The sequence below is a fragment of the Rhamphochromis longiceps genome, linkage group LG10 (assembly GCF_057381845.1).
Source record: "Rhamphochromis longiceps isolate RC_006_pf linkage group LG10, R_longiceps_female_GT1.1, whole genome shotgun sequence".
Lineage (NCBI taxonomy): Eukaryota > Metazoa > Chordata > Actinopteri > Cichliformes > Cichlidae > Rhamphochromis > Rhamphochromis longiceps.
The window spans coordinates 24,967,131-24,992,012 of NC_140566.1; the positions used below are offsets into that span (position 1 = coordinate 24,967,131).

At 37.5% G+C, this 24,882-nt stretch overlaps 2 protein-coding genes across 2 annotated transcripts; both read left to right on the top strand.

Annotated features, from left to right (window-relative positions):
- The first annotated feature begins 517 nt into the window (after window positions 1–517).
- On the top strand, window positions 518–4,993 carry slc22a5 (solute carrier family 22 member 5). The gene is made up of 10 exons (XM_085419668.1): window positions 518–999; window positions 1,092–1,195; window positions 1,739–1,893; window positions 1,991–2,162; window positions 2,281–2,407; window positions 3,356–3,444; window positions 3,600–3,814; window positions 3,901–4,083; window positions 4,353–4,488; window positions 4,747–4,993. Exons 1-10 carry the CDS (start codon window positions 610–612, stop codon window positions 4,799–4,801), a joined length of 1,626 nt encoding a protein of 541 aa, XP_085275794.1. The 5' UTR covers window positions 518–609; the 3' UTR covers window positions 4,802–4,993.
- A 6,279-nt stretch (window positions 4,994–11,272) lies between these two features.
- slc22a4 (solute carrier family 22 member 4) lies at window positions 11,273–17,583 on the top strand. The gene is made up of 10 exons (XM_085419669.1): window positions 11,273–11,701; window positions 13,029–13,132; window positions 13,206–13,360; window positions 13,733–13,904; window positions 14,846–14,972; window positions 15,219–15,319; window positions 15,422–15,636; window positions 16,518–16,700; window positions 17,259–17,394; window positions 17,502–17,583. Exons 1-10 carry the CDS (start codon window positions 11,273–11,275, stop codon window positions 17,581–17,583), a joined length of 1,704 nt encoding a protein of 567 aa, XP_085275795.1.
- Window positions 17,584–24,882: the final 7,299 nt, after the last annotated feature.

Below are 24,882 nucleotides of genomic sequence, written 5' to 3' on the forward strand. Positions count from 1 at the left end.
TAAATTTACAAAAGCATGATCAATAGGTGCACACAAAAAATCTTTAATCTACATGAAGTCATGTCTGCCTTAACAGAGTTTCTTAAAATAGTCCAGTGAGAGACCTAATTCTTCTTAGCAACATTTAGAGTACAGGCACGTGGACTTCTTGGGAGTATTTAATAGAGTGGAATGTTGTTTAGAGGAAATTTCCACAGTAGTGAGGGGGCTGGGTGAGGGGGCTGGGTAACTATGAAGCTTCTGGTTATTCTTACTTACAGTAAATCAAATCCAATCAAATTACCGCATGAGCTGTCTGTCATTCTTTAATATTCGATTCATTTTCTGCCTTGACTGCTTATAAGAATAGAGGATCAACAAGAAGTTTCACATTGCGATGAAAATTTATCCTTTAGAAAGGAGGTTTAAAACTCAGCACTTAAATTTAAAGTTTAACTCCGTCCCACCAAGAGACCGGCTCACTCTGCCTGACAAAGAGCTCAGCTCTAACACTCTGACACTAAGCTGAAGAGTTTAAGAAGAAAGCCAGCTCTGAAGAATTTTACAAGACTTTGCCTTTTTCCCTTCAGAGCAGGGAGGTATTTTTTGTAATATACTTATATATAAAGAATGGGAGATTATGATGACGATACAGCATTTCTTGGACAGAGCGGTCCTTACTTCTGGACCACATTCTTTCTCCTAAATGTTGTTTTTGTGTCAACCGGATTCAACGGGCTTTACATTGTCTTTGTTGGAGCAGCTCCGAAACACCACTGTTTGATTCCAGACGTCAACCTGACCGAGGAGTGGAGAGATGCCATCATTCCCTTTACGATAGTGGATGGTGAGGAAGTTCAGAGCCAGTGCAGCAGATATAAGATAGACGTGGTTAGAAATCTTTCTGCACAAGGATATATTCCTGGAAGAGAAGTTAACCTGACAACCCTGGAGCAGGAGGGATGTTTAGATGGATGGAATTACAGCAAAGAAATCTACCAATCCACTATAGTCACTGAGGTCAGTATTATATTATTATGATTACTAACATGAAATTCCAGTTTTGAAAGCTTTAAGCTGTCTTTTTATTATGTAATTCGCATCTTTTACAGTGGGACCTTGTTTGTGACAACCAATGGAAAGTTCCATTTGCATCCTCGAGTCTATTTGTGGGATATCTCATTGGGTCCCTAGTCTCAGGACAGCTTTCAGACAGGTACTTTACTCCTAATTATCCTTTTTCTACTTACCCTGAATCCACCCTGTATAATTATACCTACATTGACTTAATTATAAGACATTTTCTGTCATTTACTATATACTACAAGTCTGTTAGTTTCTCTAAATCAAGTCTGTTCATACAGTGCTGATTACAGTAGTGTCTGAAAAATAAATAGCTGGCAAATGACACTGATTTCGGAATAGTTAAAAAAAAAACCTATAGCCACACTATATAGTGGAATTAATGACAGCAGCCCCATCTGCTGTTATAAGAGGGATGGTGCTAACACACGGGCTAATATAGTTTTGTATTTAACATAAATTTTTATTTCCTTATTCAGTTTCTAATGTTTCCAATTTCGGTTCATTTCCAAAGAGGGTTTGTTCATTTAGCTGTGATGTTTGTTTGTTTTTTTAAACCTTAACTGTAGCTATTTGATTGCATTTCCTCACCAAAAGAAAACAAACCACATGCATTTATAAATGCTCTGTATCTGTGAATAAATATCTGCGATATATACGATTCCTTTCTAATCAGGTTTGGAAGGAAGAAGGTTGTTTTTATGTCTCTTGGGGTCCAGTGTCTCTCCGTCCTGCTTCAGTCCTTTTCTCATTCGTGGAGGATGTTCTGCATCATGTACCTCTGGGTTGGAGCCTCTCAGATATCCCTCTACATTTCTGCATTTGTTCTAGGTTTGAAATATAATTTAAACATGTGTTTGGTATGATTCCTCTGTCTGCCTTCAGTAACAAGCTTGTCACTAACGATTTATGATTTCATCTTGGATAGGAACTGAGGTTTTGAGTAAAACTATGCGTGTGCTGTTCACAACTCTCGGAGCCTTCCTTTTCTACTGCATTGGGTACATGACACTTCCTTGGATTGCATACGGCATCAGAGAATGGAGGACTCTGGTTGCAGTTCTGTCAACAACCTCTCTGATAAACTTTCCTCTGTGGTGGTATGTTTTTTATGATATCCAGTGATTTTTATTCCAATATTCATGCATAAATGCAAAGTCAATTACACTGTCAATAACTGTGAAGAAAATAGACTCTAAAACTATGTTGGTTGGGCAGGTTTATCCCAGAGTCTCCTCGATGGCTGATGACTCAGGGGAGAGTCAAAGAGGCCGAGGCCATTGTCAGAGAAGCTGCAAGTAAAAATAAAGTTCAGGCACCACCTGTAATCTTTAAAGAATCTGAGGTGAGGTTCATTCATTGTTATTAATATTAGTATTAATATATGCATTTGTCTAACATTCAGGTCCATATCTAGTATTTTCTAAAAATGGAAAAACAAATTTAGGGTTACATTTCTGGAAATTTGACACACAGAATGAGCCACAACATTAAAACCACTGACAGATGAAACAAATAGCATTTGTCTTCTCATTCCAATGCATTATTTTGCCGGAAAAACCTTGGGTCTTGGCATTCTTGTGCATGTTACTTTAACATGTATCACCCACCTAAATGCTGTTGCAGACCCACTCCCCACATCGTAGCAACACTCTCTGACGGCACCGGCCTCCCTCTGCAGGACAGTGCACCATGCCACACTGCCAAACCTGCTTAGGGGGGTACCACAAAGAGCCCAAAGTGTTGACCCAGATCTGAGTCCGATCAGATATGTGGGATGCAGCGGAACAAGCCAGATCTACAGATGTCCAACCCTGGAACCCAAAGGATCCACCGCTAATGTCCCAGTGCCAGACATCACATTCAGGCCTTCAAGGGTCAGAGCTGTTTTATTGGCATGAGGGGCACCTGCACAATGCTACATAGGTGGTTTCAATGTTGTGGCTGACAGGTGTACGCTGGTAGTTTTAATATTCACAGACTAAATGTAAAAATGTGACTCTAGAGGCCACATTGAATATTTTAGTCATTTACATTTTTTTGCCCCATAATGTTTTATTATAAGTTGCTTTCTTGAATAGAAATCTAGTGCTAGTGTTTGGAATTAAGAATCATTCCTCAGATTACTATAAGATTAAAATACAGTACAATCTCACCCATTCATATCCACATAATGCTTTTTCCTTGGACAAAGCCCACATATAATCTGCTTATGATATACTGACAATAGTCTATGTACAAAAGTAGAAGTTCAAATCACATAAATTATATTCTGTCTCCATTTAACACCCAGGAATTGCCTCTTTTCAAGACATATACCATGCTTGATATTCTGAAATCCAAGAATCTGAGATGTATCACACTGATGTGTCTCCTTTTATGGTACGTTTTATGGTTGCTTTCACCTTTTTCTGACATTTTAGGTTTTTGTAATTCAGCAAAAATAGTCAGTGTGAACAGATGGCTGACTTGACCTTTATATAATAACACAAATATTGGTAAATAATGACACTGTACTTTTCTTTTTGTATTTTCAGGATGGCAATAAACATTGGGTATTTTGGTTTATCGCTGAACACCTCCAACCTCAGTGGCAACCCATTTGTGAACTGTTTTTTGTCTGCTACAACCGAAGTCCCCGCTTACATAGTCTCTACGTGGCTGCTAAAAACATGTCCCAGAAGAGTGCTCCTTTCATTGTTCCTTATCATTGGAGGAGGAGTTCTTCTGCTCATCCAGTTCATCCCTGACAGTAAGGTTTCCCTTCTTACAAAGTAAAGCTCTAATATCATGAAACCAAAAAACAATTAAGTCTCTCTCTATTTCTTCTCTCCTCAGCCCTTCACAATGTTGCTCTGGCATTAGAAATGACTGGAAAGTTTGGCTTCACTATGGCCTTCAGCATCGTGTACATCTACACTGCTGAGATTTACCCCACAGTACTCAGGAATATTGGCATGGGGATGTGCTCCTCAGCTGCACGTGTTGGCAGTATCACAGCACCTTATGTCATTTTTTTAGGTACACAGATGTTAGATATCTCACACAGACACTGCATTGGCTTAGTCATACAATGATATAGCGTAGGTACCTAAAAAACCAGCACAGAAAAACAGCAGTGGTATGTAAAAATATTAAATAGTCAGGTAAAAGTATGTCTTGCAGCATCTCATGTAAACTTGAAGTAAACATAGATTTGTAGATGCTTAACATTTCATGAGGTTATACATTTAGGTATCTAAAAGTATGCCATTTTCTAAAGTTGACTTTTGTTCCTTTATTATTTCTAGGTACGTATAATAAAGTTCTGCCTTATATTTTAATGGGAAGTCTCACAATTGCTTCCTCTGTGGTTAACCTCTTCCTTCCGGAGACCCTTCATAAAGATCTTCCGGAAACCGTGGAGCAGATGCAAAAATGTCAGGGGTGAGGGCAGTTCACGCATCACATGTAGATATGATCAAAGTGCTAAATGTCTCACATGTGGGCTGTAGAACACATCAGAACTTGATTTTAGTATTTGTCAATGCATAATTTCTGAGAACACTTAGATTGATTGACTTCCTGATAAGGTGATGTGCATGTTGTAAAAGGGCAATATATTTTTTTATGCTACATACCTTCAAATGTGAAGAAATAGAAAATAACATTTTTCTCTTTTTTTCACTTTTTTTGTAATTTCAGGCTTTGCAGTGGACCAAAAGAAGAAGAAATGCATAACAAATGCAGCAATAGTTAACCCACCCATACCATGTGAGGCCCATTCTGATGGGCAAGCTCTTTCTCTTTAGTTTATTTGATGTTAAGCGTCTTTTGCGTGAAAGTGACCATCTGAAATCCCAAAATAAAATCCCACAAGCATGCTAAGATTGTGAATTCAAGAATTCCTATAAGTATTTAGACATATTGAAAATAAAAACATTATTCATTTTTTACGGAATTGAATGGTCACAAAATTCAAGTAAAAAATTAACATTTGAACCCTATTAGCGCACAGTTCTGGTTTTGTGTTTTAACAGCTAATACCACATTTAACATCATTGTCTATTTTATTGTTTTTACTGCCAGTGAAAAGTTTGATTTATTGTAATAAAAAGCATCATGCTACCATACTAATAAAGAAAAGGGTACAGTCAGCAGGTCTTAAGCTTAGTTAACATAAAATCTGGAAATGGCTAGCAGTTTGCTTGATTATGTCCAAAGGTAGCAAACTTCACCTGCCAGCATATCTGAAGCTTACTAATTAACTTGTAATATCTTGTTTGTTTAAGAGAAGACAGAGCAAGGAGTTCTGGGATATCCCAACCCCCAATATTGAAATGGGGAGACTTGAAACCATTTAAGTGTTACAAATCTTTGACTGAATCAATGCACAAGATGTTAATAGATTACATGTTTGTTTTACTGTTTTTTCAAATAAATTGTCATTGAATATTTGTTGTTAAATGTTGTTTGTTTATTTTTATGTCTTTTTTAAATATATGCTCTCTATTAATTTGTTGGGCCACTTCAAGCTGTTTTGAAATGAGAAATATAAACCACATATTGATACATACCACTTGTTCTACAATACTGTGATTATGAATTGCTATAAAATGCAGCGAAGAAATCAGAGGTTAACGGGAGATGGAACCAAGCAGTGCTGTTAACAATGGTGTCTCTCTAAGCTGTCATATGCTCCAAGCCTATTTAGTGAATTCTGTCATAACTGTATCAAGATAAATTCCTCTTGAGTTGCTGTCCCACATTAAGCTTTTGAAGCTCTAGCTTTAGCTTTAGCTTTAGCTTTGGAAATGTCTCAGCTGTCATTATGTAAAATGTATTAAAAACCTGTATGAAACACAAATAGAAGAGACCTAAAAAATGACACTTTACATAACTATCTGACCTCCTAGATTAAATGAGCTATATATAAATTCTGAGCTCTAAGTACTAAGAAAACGTTTTGCTTTAAATGTTAAGAAATTTAGTCACAAAATGGACAGCATAAAAATCATGACACCTTCGCAACTGGCCATCAGTATCCTCCTGAACAGATTTTTTTGGCACCTTTTATTTTATGTAATTGAATGATTGCACAAAGTACATTACTGATCTAATAACTAGAAATTCTAACTTAACCCTTTAAGACCTACCATAGAACCAAGTCCGCCAGAGCTTATAGTATATTTTTACATGCTGTGGAGCCATTTTTTGGAGCACTTCAAGTTGCTATACATCAATACAACCATTATAGCCCACATTTTAATAATATGTCTGCATTAAGTGCATAGTAATTACGTAAATTGCAAAAAAAGTTTTGCAAAAAAAAGTTTTAAATCGTTTTTGATTTTTTAACATATATTTCTAGTTAGAGAAATGTAAGAGGCTTATCCCTCAAAACTGTAAATACAAAAAAGTTGCACAAACTAGTTTCCCACCAAAGGAAATTTATTTTAAGTGTCTTCATAGTTTTATTTTTGAGATACACCAATTTTCATATACTGCAGGAAAAACAAAAAAATATATTATAGTGCAAATTTGCAAAATAACAGCATATGCATCAAAATAAAATATTTCCAGCAGTGCAATGTGAGTCCTAAGCATCCCAGAAACGACACAGAAAGTCATAAAGTCAAACATAACTTTTAAAAACACAAGTATAGGCTCATAAGGCCACGATGGTAAAAAACTACATTTCCGCAAAATAATGTCACTTCCGGTTTCGGGCAGGTCATGCCGGACATGTGATAGGAAAACCTCCTGTGTTGTACCAGTGCCAAAGACTTCACGCGTCAAGGACCTCAACAGCTATGGGCCGGTGGCTCTGACATCCCACCTGATGAAGACCGTGGAGCGGCTGGTCCTGGCTCAGCTTCAGCACCTGGTGAGCTCATCACTGGACCCACTTCAGTTTGCCTACCAGCCTGGCATTGGAGCGGATGATGCCGTCATTCACCTCCTACAGAGGGCCCGGTGGCTCCAGTGTCCGGCAGCCTCGCCTCTGTCAATGCGCACCAAGGGCGGCTGTGGCTACAGTGTAGCTTGCCATCACCAGTGTGTGAATGTGTGTGTGAATGGGTGGATGACTGGATGTGTAAAGCGCTTTGGGGTCCTTAGGGACTAGTAAAGCGCTGTACAAATACAGGCCATTTACCATTTTACATCGTTCCCTCGCTCACCTGGAGACCGCTGGAAGCACTGTGAGAATCAGGTTCTTTGATTTCTCCAGTGCCTTCAACACTATTCTTCCCTCGGTCCTGAAGGACAAGCTGGAGAACTCAGGAGTGGACCATCACCTCACTACCTGAATTCTGGACTACCTCACCGACAGACCACAGTATGGGAGAACTCAGGGCTGTGTGTCGGACAGGGTTGTCTGCAGTACGGGGGCCCCACAGGGAACGGTTCTGGCTCCGTTCCGCTTCACCATCTACACTGCAGACTTCTCCCACAACTCCACCCAGTGCTTCCTGCAGAAGTTCTCTGATGACTCTGCAATAGTCAGCCTCATCACTGATGGGGACGACAAGGAGTACAGAGGACTGACCCAAGACTTTGTGGACTGGTGCCAGCTGAACTACCTCCAGATCAACGCCAGTAAAACCAAGAAGCTGGTGGTAGACCTCCGCAGGCACAAACATCCTCCACTGCAACCACTGAACATCCAAGGTATGGACATTGAGGCTGTGGACAGCTACAGGTACCTTGGTGTTCATCCGAACAACAAACTGGACTGGACTCATAACTCAGACGCCCTCTACAGGAAAGGGCAGAGCAGGCTGCACCTGCTGCGGAGACTCAGGTCGTTTGGAGTAGAGGGCCCACTCCTTTACTCAGTTGTATACAGCATTTGTATTCTATTTTATCCTATTGTATATTTTATTCTATTTATTCTACTGTATATAGTATTTTATTCTATTCTGTACAGTTGTGTACAGTATTTTATTCTTATTGTATTCTAATTTTGCTATATAACTTTTGCACTGTCCACTTCCTGCTGTGACAAAACAAATTTCCCACGTGTGGGACTAATGAAGGTTATCTTATCTTATCTTATCTTATCTTATCTTTAGAGAAACTATAATTGTCAAGGCAGCATCAAGATATTTTCCAGGGAAACTGGTTGTGACTTGATGCTTAAGAAGGTTAGATGATGCAACAAATCAGTTACACTGAAGTCAATCAGCAACAAGTTGGTTGAATAATATTTAAAAAATCAACGTGTATGGTCGTGGCTGTAACTCAGGAGGTTGAACTGGTCATCCGGTAACTGGAAGGCTGGTAGTTTGAGCACAAAGTTTTGATGTCAAAGCATCTTTGGGAAAGTTAATGAACCCCAAGTTGGCATCTGAAATGTTAATGTTCAATAGAAAGCATTTGGTTGTAAAAAATAAAAAGTGCTTGTTTGAATGGGTGTCAACACATGAATGAGACATGTTGTATAAAACACGTTGATGCTCCAGTAGAACAGAAATACTGTATAAGATCCAGTCCCTTTTCCATTTACTAAATAAAGGTAACACCATCATATGAAATTAATAAGCGACGGTGATGGCTTAATTTGTGACTGTTTTAAAGTGATTTTAAAGTAAACTTTAACATCCAATTTAAGTTTTTCTTTGATGTGTCCAGGTCATCGTTTGGTTACATTGATATTGTCAGATATTGTAGTTATATTGTTAGTATTGTTGTCTTCCCATTGGCTGCTCTCTCAGGGAAGCGTAAAGGCCATTCTGGAAGAAGCTGTTAAGAAGAATAAAGTAAGAGGCCCCTCAGAGGCTATTTCGACCCAAGCTGAAATAAGAGTCTTGGAAATATGTTGTTTGTTTGAATATGTGATCTTCACAATCTGCAAAGGTGCTAAAAAGGTCAAAGGTTCTAAAAACTAGATGAAAGATAATTTAATTATGATGTCGTTTCATTGGCTTGGCCTTTTTATCATCTGGAAGTAATATAGCAGAAGAGGCTAGAAAAGGCTGTAGGAGGGCTTTGTGACTTTTTTTTTTTTTTTTTTTTTTTTTTTGGTTAAACAAATATTTCTATAAACAAATATTAAATATAAATATTTTTGTTCCCGGTGAATATGAAAAGTATTTGGTTAAGACTTGCTTACACCAAGAGACTCGAGTTCCTGTTGTCTGTTGGCTCAGGTTTGCATTTCAGGTTAGCCTGTTTGTGTTAGGTCACTCATTATATCACTTTGTACCATGTGTGCAGAAGTCGTGTTTCATTTACAGATCTAGGATCCAAAGTTTAACTACAGTTTCATCTTGTTGTTTTCCTCCCCACACCTTGAAGATTTGTTGTCTATGAAGAAAAAAACATTACATTCCTGTGGTATGTGTACAGTTTCCACATTTAATGTGAAAAGTATTAAAACCAAGAGATGAAAATGTAAACTTTAGTCATATGCATGAGCTAGATACAGTACAAACGTTTGGTTATTTAAGTCTTGAAACTGCACCTAATTCGTTTGATATTTGGTTGTGTATTTTGCATTTCCAGTCTTACAATTTTACTCTGAAGTCTCTACACTGTAAAATCTAATTATTTCCAAGAACTTCAAAAAATAATGTAAAACTCATTGCCTCAAAAAAAAAAAACTAAGCTTTGTAATTGAAATAACTAAATTAGGGTAACTCATTCGTTATGAGTATCTGTCTTAGCAGGATCGCTGTCATCATCATTAACTACTACACTTCAACCCCTAACACATCAAACCAGCATGTCAACCATTACTTAAGCTGCTTCTCATCTGCTGAGGGAGGTTCCAGCTTACAGAAGTGTCTTGGTACTGCTTCAGTAATGCTCCAGAACCTTCTCCGAGTCTTCAGCTCTCCTCCTCCATCCTGATCCTCTGTGTCCACGCCATCCCAAGAGGTAATGCTTCAGAAAAATGCATTGCTAGATCATCGTGTTCCAAAGACCCTATTTTCTTAACTTAATAAACAGCATACTCACTCTTGGCTTGCATTGTGATTTTACTTACTGTTCTCGACCCATGTATCTACGCCTTCCTTCGTTCGCATGCAAGTGATGCCTTGGGTGCACATTATCAGATTTGCTTGGTGCCCCGGTTAAAGTGGCACCATCTCTTAGCTAACCTTTGGTAGCCCACTCTACAGAGAGAGTATGTGCAACCTGTTCAATTTGCTTCAAAAGCAAGGCTCGTTCCTGCCTTCAGCTCTTTTGCAACCACTCCTGTCAGCCACCTCTGTATTCCAACTGCATTCCCTCACACATTTTCTCAGACAGACAGACATTCCCAATTTATATATTGTTTTTGCGTGAAGTACTAGGCACAAAAGTTAGCTTGTTCTCAGGATTCTAGTTCAACAATCAAAAAGAAAGGGCTAATCGGGAGCTTAAAGCTGCCCTGTGCTGTATCACTACCTCAATCCCTCCTTCTGAAGGCCCCATGGTCCTTAGGTTAAGTATGCTCACTAACCGCCTCACCATTTGAAGCTTCATTGGGATGTCAACCGTCTTTGCTTCCAGTCCAGGAGGGGGAGACTGTGGTGCTCTCTTTACAACATCCCCAGCATCATTAACACATCAGCTGTCTATCTCAAGCTTCCAACATCTTTTAAGATCCAGCCTACTTTTTATGTTTCCCAAATGAAACCTTTTCTTCCAGCCCTTTTTGCATGCTGGCCCATCAGCATGTACCCGCCCAGGTAGTGGACAATAAACCTGGTTACATGGTTCACAGGTTTTTGGGCATTCAAAGATAAGGTCCCACCTCAATCCTTTGCAATATTCTCTTTGTAATGAAAATAAATAATTCTGAAATATTCTGAAATAATCCAATTTATTAAGTCATGGTATCTGTTCTATTTCAAAAGTTCTATTTTACTTGTTTTTGTTTTGAAATTTTATTCTGTGCACAGTATTTGGTATGTCTAATTTACCTAACCTACTGTGAAGAAAACATCAAAGTCATTGAAAATATTAAAATCTAAATAAAATACTTTTCAAAATCTTGTGTAACTGTGGTCATAATGCGCTAGTCTCCTCAGCTACAGGATATTCACTTGTTTAGCACAACAAAACATGTGCTAAAGCTCAAATAGTGTTGTAAAAAAAACTTTATGTAACTGTGTAACCTCCCATATCAGGTGAGGCATATAAAACCTGAGCTCAGCTTTACAGTTCACAACCTCTGAAATCTCTTAGACCAATAGTGCTCATCCGATCTTCTGGCTATTCAGCACTGACTCTTTTAAGTATGAAGGATTTTGGTGAAGTAACGAATACGGTAAAAATCAGAGACTATGACACCATCACAGCTTTTCTTGGATCTTGGGGACCCTTTCAGCTCAGGATTTTTTTAGCACTGGCCATAAGCATTCTCCCAAATGGATTTATTGGCGGCTATATAGTATTCATAGGTGCTATTCCATCTCACGAATGCTATATTCCTGAAAACTACAACATCAGCGAGATGTGGAAAAACGTGACAATCCCATTGGAAACTGTTAGTGGCAATGCAAAGCGGAGTTCCTGTTCAAGGCTTAACTTGGATGTGGTCAGGAACTACTCTCAGAACAATATTATCCCAAATGTCGATGTGAACGTTAGTGAAATACCTTGGGAGAGTTGTATAGATGGGTGGTTACACAGCAAAAGCATCTACCAGTCAACTATTGTTACCGAGGTGAGAAATTTGTCATGATTTTATTTAGCATCATAGATTTATCTAGAACATGCATGCACAAGGTATAGCATTGATCTGCCAATCTAGTAACTAGAAAGTCTTATCAGTGTTACCAGATGTGCTTTTAAGTGAAGTGCCTGGCATGGAGCTGGATGTGAAGAATTTCAGACAAGATAGTTTTACATAGACTTTTCCATGACATGATTAAGCTATTATGCAAAGTAAAACTAATTCATGTAAACTGCTAAACTATGGCAGCCCACCAGGTACAACAACAACAGGTCAAAATGCCAAACTTTAATTTTCTACTCTTATACACAGGGTTCATGGTGTGTGATATTATTATTAATGGGAAATTAAGCAGCAACTAGAAGTCGAGCAAGTAATTATTTGTACATTAGTGCCGTAAAAAAACAAACACAAATGCTTGTTAAGATATAATCTTGCTTAAAGATGACTGTTTCAAGAATTATGCAGACTGAAAGAAGTCACACAAACACTTGAATTTACTCAGCAACCAGCAGCATCCTGCATCATGTTTTTAATGTTACTGTCAATTAAAGTTGCATTACAGTTACAATGGATTTAAGATTAATGCTCTTTAGTTTATTAGTCCTTTTCATCTTATTCAAACATCTCTCTCATGCCACAGGTGAGGATTTTGACTTACATTTTTTATAAAGTTTGACAGTTCCTTGTTTTCCCCAGTGATTGCAAAGCATTCAAGCATCAAAACAACATCAAACCACAATGTTTCCTCTACATCATGCAAATAAAAAGACTAAAACAATAACTATCCTAACATAAACTGATTTTTTCTCACTTTCTATCAGTATATGTGTATATGAGTTAAAAGTAGGTGTTTTACAAATTGTACGTGTGATTAAATTCTCCCCGTACTGGGGAGACTAACTGATAGTTATTATGAAAAATTAATGAAGTTATTGGTGTTGTTGCACAAACAATTACCTGGAACTATTAAAAAATAAAAGTTGTTCTACCTGTGGGAGAGTTACTCTTACTTTACATATTCAGAAGTCATAGATACTGTGAGTTCTTATTCTATTCTTGTCTTCAACTAGTTACTGAGAATTCCAGTCAGTAAAATATCAGCATATCATGAAAACATCCTCCAAGATGTAGCCCATGCAGGACCCCGTTGCCTACAGTGGGATTTCAGAACTTATCACCATATTACCTTAGATTTATAACCTACCACTAATTTAAATTGTGATCTGAGTCACCTGTCATTTCTTTATTGGTTGACAGATTTGCAGATGTATACCACAAATTGTAAGTGAGTGAAAACGATGTACTGATTTTGCAGTGGGACTTGGTTTGTGAGAATGCATACAAACTTCCACTCACCAGCTCCATTTATTATGTTGGTGTGCTACTGGGAGCGTTGATCTCAGGTCTGGTGTCCGACAGGTCTGTACTCCACACAACAATGTTTGAACAGTATTTGTGTTGATCTAGTCTACTAGACTGTGTTTCCTTACAGATACGGAAGGAGACCAATACTCTTTATCATGATGCTGCTTCAAACTGTATCAATCACAGCACAGATATTCTCCCCGAGCTGGGAGATTTTCACCTTCATTTTCTTTTTGGTGGGTGCTGGGGGATTCTCCAACTACATCATTGCATTTGTGCTAGGTATGTTTTCCTAATAAGGAATGAGATTTTTTATGCTGCACAGACATTAAGTAATTTTGTCTGTGCATGAAGTACAAGTCAATTGCTTGGATGTACAATAAAATTTAGGAAGCCCTAAATGAAAGAATAAAGAAATCAAGAAATAAGCAAACATAATTCCTAACTGTTATATAGACATACTATGTATCACTTATGCACAACTCTTGTTACAACCTCAAAAACTACATATGAATTGTGCTTCATGCCAGACCGTAATGGTTTATCTGATTTGATAAGTAAGACAGTAAGACAGACTGCACTAATGCTCAGTTTCAGAACTTTCCTTGTAACAATATTACAAATTTTCCAAAATGTTGTTTTTGACATTTACAGGTTCAGAAATTCTAAGCCCAAAAACCAGAGTGGCGTTTTGTTCTCTTGGAGTTTTTATGGGCTCAGCACTGGGGTACATGGCAATGCCTGGAGCAGCCTACTTCCTCCGGGAATGGCAGTTGCTGCTGATTCCAATGGCTGCCTGTGGATTGATCTACGTCCCTCTGTGGTGGTGAGACTTTTTCATTTGTTGCATTATGGCTTGTGTCCTGAAAGTTGTTTTCAACTCAAGAAAAAGATATAATTTCTTATTGAAGGGTAATACATTAATTTATAGTTCAAGATAGCAAAACACCAGCTTTTACTTCATAGTTTGTTTGTTTAAGGTTAAATACAGTAGGGGGTAACACTGTCATTTTCACTGTTATAAACCATATGTTTGGAACAGTGTATATTTTCATTGCCAGTATTAAAACTGTCTAATTTATAGAAAAAATGTTGCATACTCTTTGTTTCATTTTTCCACTTAACTTGTCAAAAACATTAATCCCCTAAGAGAAAAGGTTCATTTTACCAGATTTAGCTAATAGCTAATTTTCATCTTGAAAGGCCAATAAGTAAAATATCAACTCAACTGAAAACATCCTCCAAGCTGTAGCCCAGGCCAGCTGGATGTTTCTCCGGTTAGTTTGTTAAACTCTGACTCCAAAATATGTCAGCATATTAGAAATTTACAGCCTTATATGGTAAACAGACCCAAAATTTGCAACGTGATCTGAATTCCTTGTCAGTCATGTTGATCACTTGTTTTGTTTTTTATGAATGGTGTGCTGCCTTGAACTGTGGGACATGATCATCTCCTTTCTTTTTGTGAAGGATAGTCCAGCATATTCTACACTAGATGGGCAAATAGTGAAATCACTGAAGCACTTTTCCTGAACATTTATACAGATCAATCAGCTCTTGTCATGGCTGCCATTCAGATACTGGGTCATTTCACTACTTTAGGATCGTTCCTAAACAAAAACGACTATTCAACCTCAACCAACAAACAGCTAACTCAACAAGATGTTTTGGCAGGGATGTCGTCAATGTCTTGCTTTACTATCAGATTAATGATCAAGTTTGTGTTTCTCTGAAAATATTATGTTGCCACTGTGTTTGTCTGCTCAGGATAGTCCCAGAGTCTCCTCGCTGGCTGATCTCTCAAGGAAGAGTAAACGAGGCTGAAGCAATCCTGAAGCACGCTGCAAAGCTGAACAAAGTAGAGCCGCCACAGGCAATTTTTACACAAGCTGAGGTAAGTGCATCAGCAAGTTGGTGATTTTAAATCAGAGTGTGTTTTGAGAAATGTGCATTAGGTTAGAATAAAACTAAAACCTTTGACATTTGCACCATGATTATGCTTGTCTCTTGGCTTAGGTTTGCATTTCAAGTTAGCCTATTTTTCTTTATAAAAATTCATTATATGGCTTTATAGCACATATGCAGAAGTCTGCAGGTCCAGGATCCAAAGTTTAACCACTTTGTCTGTTTTTTGCCACAGATTGAAGATGCGCTCACAATGAAGGAGGAGAAGCAAAACATTTTGGTCATTGTGAAAAGCTGCAATATATTCTCTATTACACTGATATGTTCACTTCTGTGGTACATCTAGAATTTGCTCATATGATTTAGGAGATTAAAAGATTTAAACCAAAATAATTGCTTGTTATGTCAAATTAAGTTTTGCTTTGAATTTCTGTGCAGGATCATCATCACCATCAGCTACTATGCTTTAGTCCTCAACACTTCCAACCTGAACGGTGACCCTTACATAAACAGCTTCTTGTCTGCTGTCGTAGAAGTTCCAGCTTACATAATTGCCTTGGTACTGCTTAAGTACTGCTCCAGGCGCTTCTGCCAGTCTTCCACGCTCTTTCTCGGGGGTGTCATGATCCTCTGTGTCCACCTCATTCCAATAGGTAATGATTAAAGTGTTACAAGCAAGTCACTTGTTAATGAGTTCACACTGTGGATGAACAAATGTTTGCACTTCGTCCTCAGAAAATGTAACAGGAACAAAACCCCATTTACTTACCTTGATAAAATAAAAATGTATTCAGAATGCATGTGACGTGTTATTTGACCAAGTTGAATACTTTTAGCTTCCGCTGTGACCAAATCGGACATGGGTCTAAAGGGCATTACAGACTGAGCGCGTGCAAAAAGAAACACAAAGTTCTAAATTTTCCAAATGCATTTTCACCAGAAAATGCACTGAGACAAAATAGGGCAGTTGAGCAGTTTTAGCACTTGTTGACAGAGTTGGAACCACATCTGAGGAGGCAGAGAAATAATTTCAGAGGGCCATTGACCCGGAGCAGTGTCTACTGTAGCTGTTCGTCTGATGTAAAATGGTATTTTTTAGTATTTGTATACTCGGTAACAGTGTCCGTTTTAAGTTACAATTGCACCTGTTGCCAGATGCAGTGGCCTGACTGGTCAGAGCTATTTATTTGGAACTGACAAAAAGTTTTTTGTTCATTAAACTAAATCCTGGCAAATCATCAAGTGAAGTTCTGCAGTCGGTGAGAATTAGAACAGATATTTTAACGTGCAAAATATTTGGACCGATCTAATGCATTGTGTGTAAAGGCCTTAAGTGCAGTCTCTTTAGCATGGCTGCATTGTTTAAAAGTGCATATTAATCGACTGCTCATGAATATTTAGCACTAGCACAGCTCGAATGATTAAGTAAGGTATATTTAGCTACATGAGGAAGTTAGAAACAACACTTAGTTATGTGCATCTCTTTTGACTTTTTAGGTTGTGCTGTAATGTTAAATGTTTTTTACTTCCATAGGTTTACCAGGTGTGGCTGTTTTTCTTGAGATGTTGGGAAAGTTTGGCATCACATCAGCATTCTGTGTGGTGTATGCTGTCACATCAGAGCTGTTCCCCACAGCTATCAGAAACACAGCAATGGGGATTTGCTCCATGGCTGCACGGATTGGGACCATCATCTCCCCATTTATTATTTACTTAGGTAGGATTTTTTGTTTGTTTTACTTCTTCAGGCATTTGGCTTTTACCAGGATTATTTTTAACAAAGTATTTAAAGTTAGCTGGCTTATTATTATTATGGCTTAGTACCTTTTATTACATAGTAATGCTACTGTCAATACTATTCTGTCTTTCCAATTCCATTCAATTCATTTCACAACAACAGTTGTCTCAATTGTAAGGCAAAGACTCCACAATAATACAGAGAAAAAGTCTTAACAACTTATAGTACAAAATCCCAAAGTTTTGCCCTTATTCTCTCCAATTTGTCTGCTTAACAATGCTACCAGTTCAGCTGGAACTCTGGAAAATTAAGCACATTTTTCAGTTCATAATTTTGTTTACATTCTATTTATTTATGTATTTATTGATGTTTTTGTTTTTCAGACTTGAAGTTGTATTAAAAGGTCAAGGTTTATGTTCTTTAACAAGAAAAAAATTAACTTTTGCTTATTTCTTCTTCTTTTTATTTTACTAGCAACAGATAGTCTGTTTTTGTTTTGATGTCCTTATCATTTTATTTTGCATTTTCTATTTGCAGGACAAGAATTCAAGGCACTCCCCTACATACTAATGGGAGTTCTAGCAATATGTGGTGCTGTCTTATGTTTGTTGTTGCCTGAAACAAATGGAAAAATCTTGCCAGAGACTATATCACAAATGCCACAGATATGCAGGTACGTTTAGGCATTAATATATCTACAATCTTTATGTTTAATACCTATTTTGTCACAGTTAAAAATTTTATGTCCCACTGTTGCTAAATGACACCTTGTTGTTCTAGCAGGAGAAAAGGAGAAAAGGAAAAGGAGGCTGAAAATGAAGCGACTCCATCTGTTTGCCAGCTCAAAGAATCTAAATTATAGTTTGGCTTCTCTATGTTTTTATTTTTTGGTTTGTTTGTTGTTTTTTGTTTTTCAGATATTCAGTTGCTGCAGAACATCATGAAGCAGCATGACGTTCTGCAGTTAAACAGCATGTTATACATTTTAAACCTTCTTTTCAGTATTTTTGTGTTTTATGTCTTTTATTTTGAACTATTTTGTAACGGTACTGTATTTGTTTGTTTAGCTTACTTGTGTTATTGTGATGTTTCTTGTCATCAGCAGATGTAGCCACCTCTAGAAATTTAGGAAATTTGCTGGTGTGGAGCATTCAGATATGTCTCCATCCTGAGTCCCAATGGACTTCAAATACATCTCTCACCACCTGCAACAGGCAGCGTGCAGAATATGCAGCACAATGCACACTTCTCCAAAATCCTCTGTCTATGTGGCAAATAATGGTAACGTGTTATTACAAAATAAATAGTTTAGAATTAAAATACATTTCCTGGCGGTGTGGTTTCTACAGTTACACACATTTTTGACATAAAAGAACTCCCCACCTTCTTCAGATATCAGTGGGGTTGCGTGTTAGGAGTGTCAGTATGGGGACAGCCAAGCCTGAGCCAAAGGTTCAATCTCTTTATTTGTCCTGGAAACAAGTCAACTGATACAGAAAAAATGATTTAGTATACATATATAAAGCCCTTAGAATCATCACTGCATTACTCCCTCATGTGGAGGCCCAGGAGAAAGCTTCTTCTATTTAGTAACACATCAAAAGAATGAAGGTGTTGCAATTACCGGGTCAATGTCCAGACCTCGACCTGATTAAAATGGTGTTTCTGGATCTCAGGGACAGCTCTGCATAAATGAATGTGCACAAACCTTATTTAAAGCAATGCTTAAATGCAATGTAGTATTGCTGACAGGTAACACTATTCACCTACTGAAATTCTTCCAGCTGCTTCTATCCTTTGAGTTGCCTGATTTTAATCACTCTAAAATGTCTTTTGCCATGGCTTAAATCCTCCTACTGTACAACTGACTGCTCTGGTGGGTAAAACATTACTTAAGGTGCTGTTGTGGTGCCAAAAGCTGTATTTAGACAGCTGAACCTGAGCTAGGCAGAGAGGAGAGGTGACTTGGAGGACTTCTGCTGGGTAGACCTGGTAATGCAGGAGGAGATGAAATGAACACAAAGCATCACTGGTGTATCCTTTTTTAAAAATAATAATAATAATATTAATAATAATAATTATTATTATTATTATTATTATTATTATTATTATTCACTGCGTTTTACATCTGCACAAAAAAGCTGAGCTTTCTGTGATGTAATAAATAGTTTCCCCAACTTCTGTATGACCTTTCTTTCAATTCCGTTTTTGTGATGACAGAAAAATAGTGCTAATATTCTGTCTCTCTGGACCCTGTACGAACTATTTAATTGTGGTAAATGGGTGGGATAACTGATTGATTTTTTTTTTTTTTTTTGCTACTTAAAGACAAAGCCACCTAGACTAAGATGAGTCTATTTTACTATTTTTAATAATTTAGGTTCCACGGGTAAGAGCAGTGTGAACAGGGACATGGATATTTAATAAAGTATCATTTTAATTCACCCTCACTATAATCAGATAATACATAGGTATCTCTGAATAAGACATAAAAAATGTGCGTGCTTTCACCAGCGCTTGGAGGCAACGAACAAAAACAAATGATCCAGGAAACCTTGGTGTCGCAGCAGTAGGCTATTATTACTGCGACAATGAGACGCCTAGGCTACGTGGGGCTGTGTGAGGACACGGTGTGTGATGTAAGATGCTTGTACATATTTTTGTTGACACATTTCATCGTTGACATTAGTTAACTGCTAATTAATTATTTTGTGCGCGTCTTTTAAAAGGCCGCGGTGTTGGCTAGAGTTTTATGCGTTTTTTAAATAACCGTTTTGGGGTTTTTTTAAATGAAGCGTCATCAGTTTCCGGGGAAAGTCCGCCAGCATTTCGCTTTCAATTCAGATGCGACGGCACGATTTAAATGTAAACCAGTGTAATTGTTTTACATTTTATTACAAAACGTAAAAATAATTAATATCGACTGGACTGTTTGTATATAAGAAGCTGGATTCGGGAAGCTGCAAGAACAAAACTGACCACAGCGATGAACGCAAATCGGAGTTACTGGTAAGTCTTGCGTAGGAATTGTGCCTGAAGGGCCGAGCAAAGTAAAAGTGAAACCGAACACACAAGCTAACTGCTTCATTCTTTGCTCAAATCCACTCGAGCTTTAATTCATATATGGATGGATTTTTTTTTCATCTTTTATGCGGAATATATTGATGGAGGCACATGTTGAGGTGAGTTTTTTCTTTTAATCTGCATACTCGCATCATTTCGCCCCAGATGGCGGCAGTTCTGTTTTTTCATTACAGCCTTGATGTAACTGGAATAGCTGGAGCTTACATCACTTAACAGATATGAAATCGGAAATCAATGCAACTTTCTCTGTCAATTCTTGGCGTGCTATTCATTAGAAAATTATAAAGAAACGCGATATGCACGATATGCACAGAAAACAAAACATGAATAAAGGAACACCAAAAGGTAGGGATCGTCATGCTTCACAGACAGAAGGTGAACTATTTTTTCCAGCCCCATCTTTTCCCCTCGGTGATGAATCTTAAAGAGTATTTATTCGTTACTATTGACTGTGCTCAGTATTTAATTCCACTTTAATATTTTAATCCACAAAGGCCTAAACGAAAACATTTGTGCCTTTTATGTACATCTTGACTGACACATACATCTGTTTTCAGTATGACTCTTTAGATTCTCGGAAAGACGGAAAATTGCTTCCTAGGCCCTTAAGTAGCAAAACCGCTGAATCAAACTATTCCTTCATTACACTGCTAATCTTAAAGGGTTTTTTTAGCAATATATTAAGAATATCTCATAGGTTTCTTTCAGTTTCCAAGGAAAAAGCCTCTGGGTTTGTATTGTAAATCTTCTATAGCTGGGACTGTTTAAATGGCTGCTCTCAGGCAATCCCCTATTTAGATAATACTTTTTGTACAGCTGTACTATATATATTTAACCGCTAGTTGTCGCCATAGTCAACTATTTCATTTTTTTATTCGTTTTGTAATATGTCAAAAATATTCAATGTGTTTAACTTACGCTTATTAATTTAAGCATAGTGTTTAGATTTATGCGAATTTCTACTGTTTTGTAATAAAAAAAAGTTACAAATAATTAAGAACAATATATACAATAACAATATAACAATAATTTATACCAAGGGCGTAGATTTGGCATGGACGGAAGGGACATGTCATCACCAGTATCCAGCGATTATTGAATTGTCCCCACCAATAATTTAATCGCTTCAAGTAAAGAAAAACAAAACCGGCAGAAAGAAAAAAAAACGATCTGTCAACGTCTCAGTCACCTAGCGGTGCAGAAAGAGTTAAATTACGTTCTCTCCTGGAGTCCTACCTCATGTGACAAATATGGCCAATGTGATTGGCTGTGCCTTTCAGGGAGCTCTGTTTAGTTTTAGCAGCGGCAAGCCTGCGCTGCAAGGACCTGCAAGGAGGAGAGGAGGATGGCAGGAAAAGGAACAACATAGATATAAGAAAGTATTTTTGCACAAATTGACAGAAACACTGAAGCAGCTACACATTTTATTCTTATTGTCATGTATGTCCTATTTGTCAGGTGACAGAAGAACCAACACAAAGCTCAGAGAGCAATGGTGACACAAGATCACAGGTGAAATTGGATGATGACTTGGTGGGTCATTACTGTATTTGAAGCTAATTTTATTTTTGTATGATACCTGATTTATATGGAATATGGCTGAAGTAAACTAAAGTCTAAAATACTTAGTCGTTTGTTTAATAGTAATTTTACATTATATAATTCATATTCATATTTTTGTTTAATTTAAGACTAAAATTAAATTAAATTAATGAGAGGGGTCGGGACAAATAAGTGTATACTTCTGTCTACTCCTTTTCAAACAAAAAAATGGAATGATATTTTGTAATGATTGTGAATGTACATGTTTAAAATAAAAATGAACTGAACTAATTCACATATAAAACTATGAATTGAAATTTTAAATGGTTTAAAAGCATGTAAAATAGCATATGTAGGCAAGTATATTTCTCCTTTTTTTATCAAGACGCAAAGACGATAAGGAAAAAGAAGAAAAGAAACGGGGCAGTGTTCGGTGGTTGAATCATCCGTCCCCACCAATGCCAAAACCAAATCTACACCCTTGATATACACAACTGTGTATTTCATCTTATATTAGATAAAATATTTTGCGTAGACGAAGTGGTCGAGGATTTAAGGCTATGAAACAAAGCTTTTGCATATATTGTTTACTAAAGTACACCGTTTTTGGCACCATGTGAAAAACTCACATATACATATACAGAAAATCAACAAAATAGGATGCTGTAAAACATAAAAACAGATTGTAATGATTTGCAAATCTCATTAACCTATATTTTATCCACAATAGAACACAGAAAATATATCATATGTCTAAAGCTAGACAATGTCCCACGTTTAATACAAAATGTAACATTGAATGCATAACTGATGGTATGTGGATACATGAAATTGGCAGCTTGTATGCCTTGTAAGGCCCCAGCTGTGCTGAAAGGTATATTTTAGAGCTTTTAGAGCAACATATACTCCCTTCCAGATGAAGTATTTTTTTATCACAATAGTATGACTTTGTGGAAAAATCTGTTTACTGAACTGACCTGCCTGCAGCCCTGGCCTTTCACCAACTGAAAACATTTGGACCATTATGAAATGAAAAGTATTACAAAGACCCTGGACAGTTGAGCAACTAGAGTCCCAAAACAGGCAAGAATTCCTCTCGCAGAAGTCCAGCAGCTGGTCTCTACAGTTCCCAGACACTTACAGACTGCTGTCAAAACAAACTAAGATGCTGCACTGAATTATAACACAGTTATAACTGAGTCTTTTTGTAACTTGTACATAACAGAGTGAGTTTAATATTTTGGCTGCTCGCTCCACTACAGGGCTATGTAGCTTGGCCAGGAAATGTGGAAAATAGAGATATAATCTTTTGTTTGTTTTTTGGTTTAAAATTCATAGATTGCTAGCTGAAGAGCTCTTGCAGTCTAAAAGTGGAAAATAGATTGTTATTGGCTGATTTTTTTTTCCTGGATTGTTTAGCCCTGCGACAGACTGCCAACCTGTCCACAGTGTACCCTGTCTCTCGTGCTGAGACAGCTGGGATAGGCTTCAGCCCCAGAGTTGATGGATGATTTTTTTTTTTTAGTTAGGTGGCATACCATTTGAGTGCTTTTCCCTTCTGGACTTACACAGGAACTTTCATGACATTGTATTTACTTACTTAGATTAATTCTATCACTTACAAAAGTTTTGAAAGCTTCAAAATAGTACTACCGTCTTACTTCCAGGTATAGAAGTATTTTACTCTGAAGTATTTTCACTTGAGTATTTGACACTTTTGGCACTTTCTACACCGTCCATCCATTTTTTCCCACTTATCCAGTTCAGCGTCCGGGTGCAGCTGAAGTTTATGCCAGCAGTAAAAAGGGAAGAAATGGGGTATAGCCTTGACAGGTTGGCTGTATAACTCGCTAACACAGAGAGAGACAGAGCACCATTAACACCAGCACCCAGTTTAGAATCACCAGTCAACTTAACATGCTTGGGTTGACCAAGGCCAGTAGATTTGAACACCTTGCTGTGGCATAAAAGTGCAAATAACTGTCGCACTGTACCACTCTACTTTTTAATCCATTACATCGATTTTATAACTTGGACCTTTAATGACTGTGATGCAGACAAATGAAAAGAATTAAAACAGAAAACATTTTTTTATATTTTTAATAATTTCTTGGAAGAAAAGCTACAAGCCAAAAAAAGTGTATATCTCCCCCCCCCCCCCCCCCCCCCCCCCTATGAGGTTTGCCACAAAGTAACTGCTGACACATAAATGCACAAAACATCGGAATTCCAATTATTTTCCTTTAATTATTTTGATAGGTTATGTTTTCTATAAACATAACATTCCATTTATATTTGTATTCCAACACTTATTAGCACTAAAGCATACCAAAACATGCTGATACATTTATTTTAAATTCTTAGTACATTTAGAATAAATTTTATCAATTTGACTAAAAAGTCTCAAAATGTTTGTTTGTTTGTGCCACTCATCAACCTCACAGGCCAAACATGCAGTTTAATAAATGAACACCAGATGTCACCATTGGTCAAGACTTAAAGAACCACAACATCACTAATAACCAGTAGGTGGCACTGGAGACCTAGTTAAAATGGCTTTGGTGACTGTGTTCTGCTTATGGCATGAGAAAAGGAAGTTTTGTGGTTTGAGTGTTAATGATGAGCTGAGTACTTGCCCTTGTTTGCTAATCATCTGACGTTTATATTTTGCATGTCTGCTAACATATGTACAAGGCAACAATTCGCCACATAAAAGCAGTCTTAGAGCATACAGTTTTCTTTGTTTTATTACAATCAGTCTGCAGAGCAGCATGATGAGTGTCCTACATTAAAAACAGGAAATGAATCGACTGAACTACAGCAGCGATAGATGTGCTACTTTGAACCCAGCCTGCCAGCAGCGACCTTTACATAACAGAGTTACAGGAACTCTTGTAGCAAAAACATAAGATGAAAAAAACTTCTCCATGCTATCACCAGGCAAACCCTCTGCTCTGAAAGCCTTCCAAAAGCATTCAAAGTAGGCAAAATATATTTAACGCGGCAAAATACAACACTTTAACTTAAGCAGACTATGTGTATCAGCGTCACGGCATAAGAATACTTTAGGTATGCTTTTGTCTGGTTTCCATATAATCTGATTTGAAGTGGAATGCTTCCTTCAACACTTGTCATCAGATAATTCATGTAGATAACATGCAGCCATCGGGGGGGGGGGGGGGGGGGGGGGGGTTCCATTTTAAGTTTGTGACACCTAGGAGGACTGAATAAGTCATTGTGGTAACAATCCAAAAGTTTAGCCATTATTTAACTGTGAACGTGCAGCATGCTTAACCCAAGAAAATGCCAGTATTGAGTGACTTTTTGAACCCTAGAAGTTTTAAGTTCTCTTTGATGTTTATGTGCACTGCTAAGTGGTATGACACCTTAACTCAGAGACACACCACAAATGAGTGAGTGTGTTGCATGCCATGATTTTAAATCCCAGTATGGTCACAAATTCAAGGGTTTACACTGATCATTACTCGTTTAGTAAAACCATGACTGCACGACTTACAAACAGCTGGCAGTGAGT

Bases quoted from the DNA above. Each gene is read 5' to 3' on its own strand.
- slc22a5 (XM_085419668.1), top strand. From the start codon at position 610: ATGGGAGATTATGATGACGATACAGCATTTCTTGGACAGAGCGGTCCT. The intron at 3,815-3,900 runs GTAAGGTTTCCC...TTCTCTCCTCAG, and splicing joins CATCCAGTTCATCCCTGACA to CCCTTCACAATGTTGCTCTG. The intron at 4,084-4,352 runs GTACACAGATGT...TATTATTTCTAG, and splicing joins ACCTTATGTCATTTTTTTAG to GTACGTATAATAAAGTTCTG.
- slc22a4 (XM_085419669.1), top strand. From the start codon at position 11,273: ATGAAGGATTTTGGTGAAGTAACGAATACGGTAAAAATCAGAGACTAT. The intron at 13,133-13,205 runs GTCTGTACTCCA...GTTTCCTTACAG, and splicing joins TCAGGTCTGGTGTCCGACAG to ATACGGAAGGAGACCAATAC. The intron at 14,973-15,218 runs GTAAGTGCATCA...TTTTTGCCACAG, and splicing joins CAATTTTTACACAAGCTGAG to ATTGAAGATGCGCTCACAAT.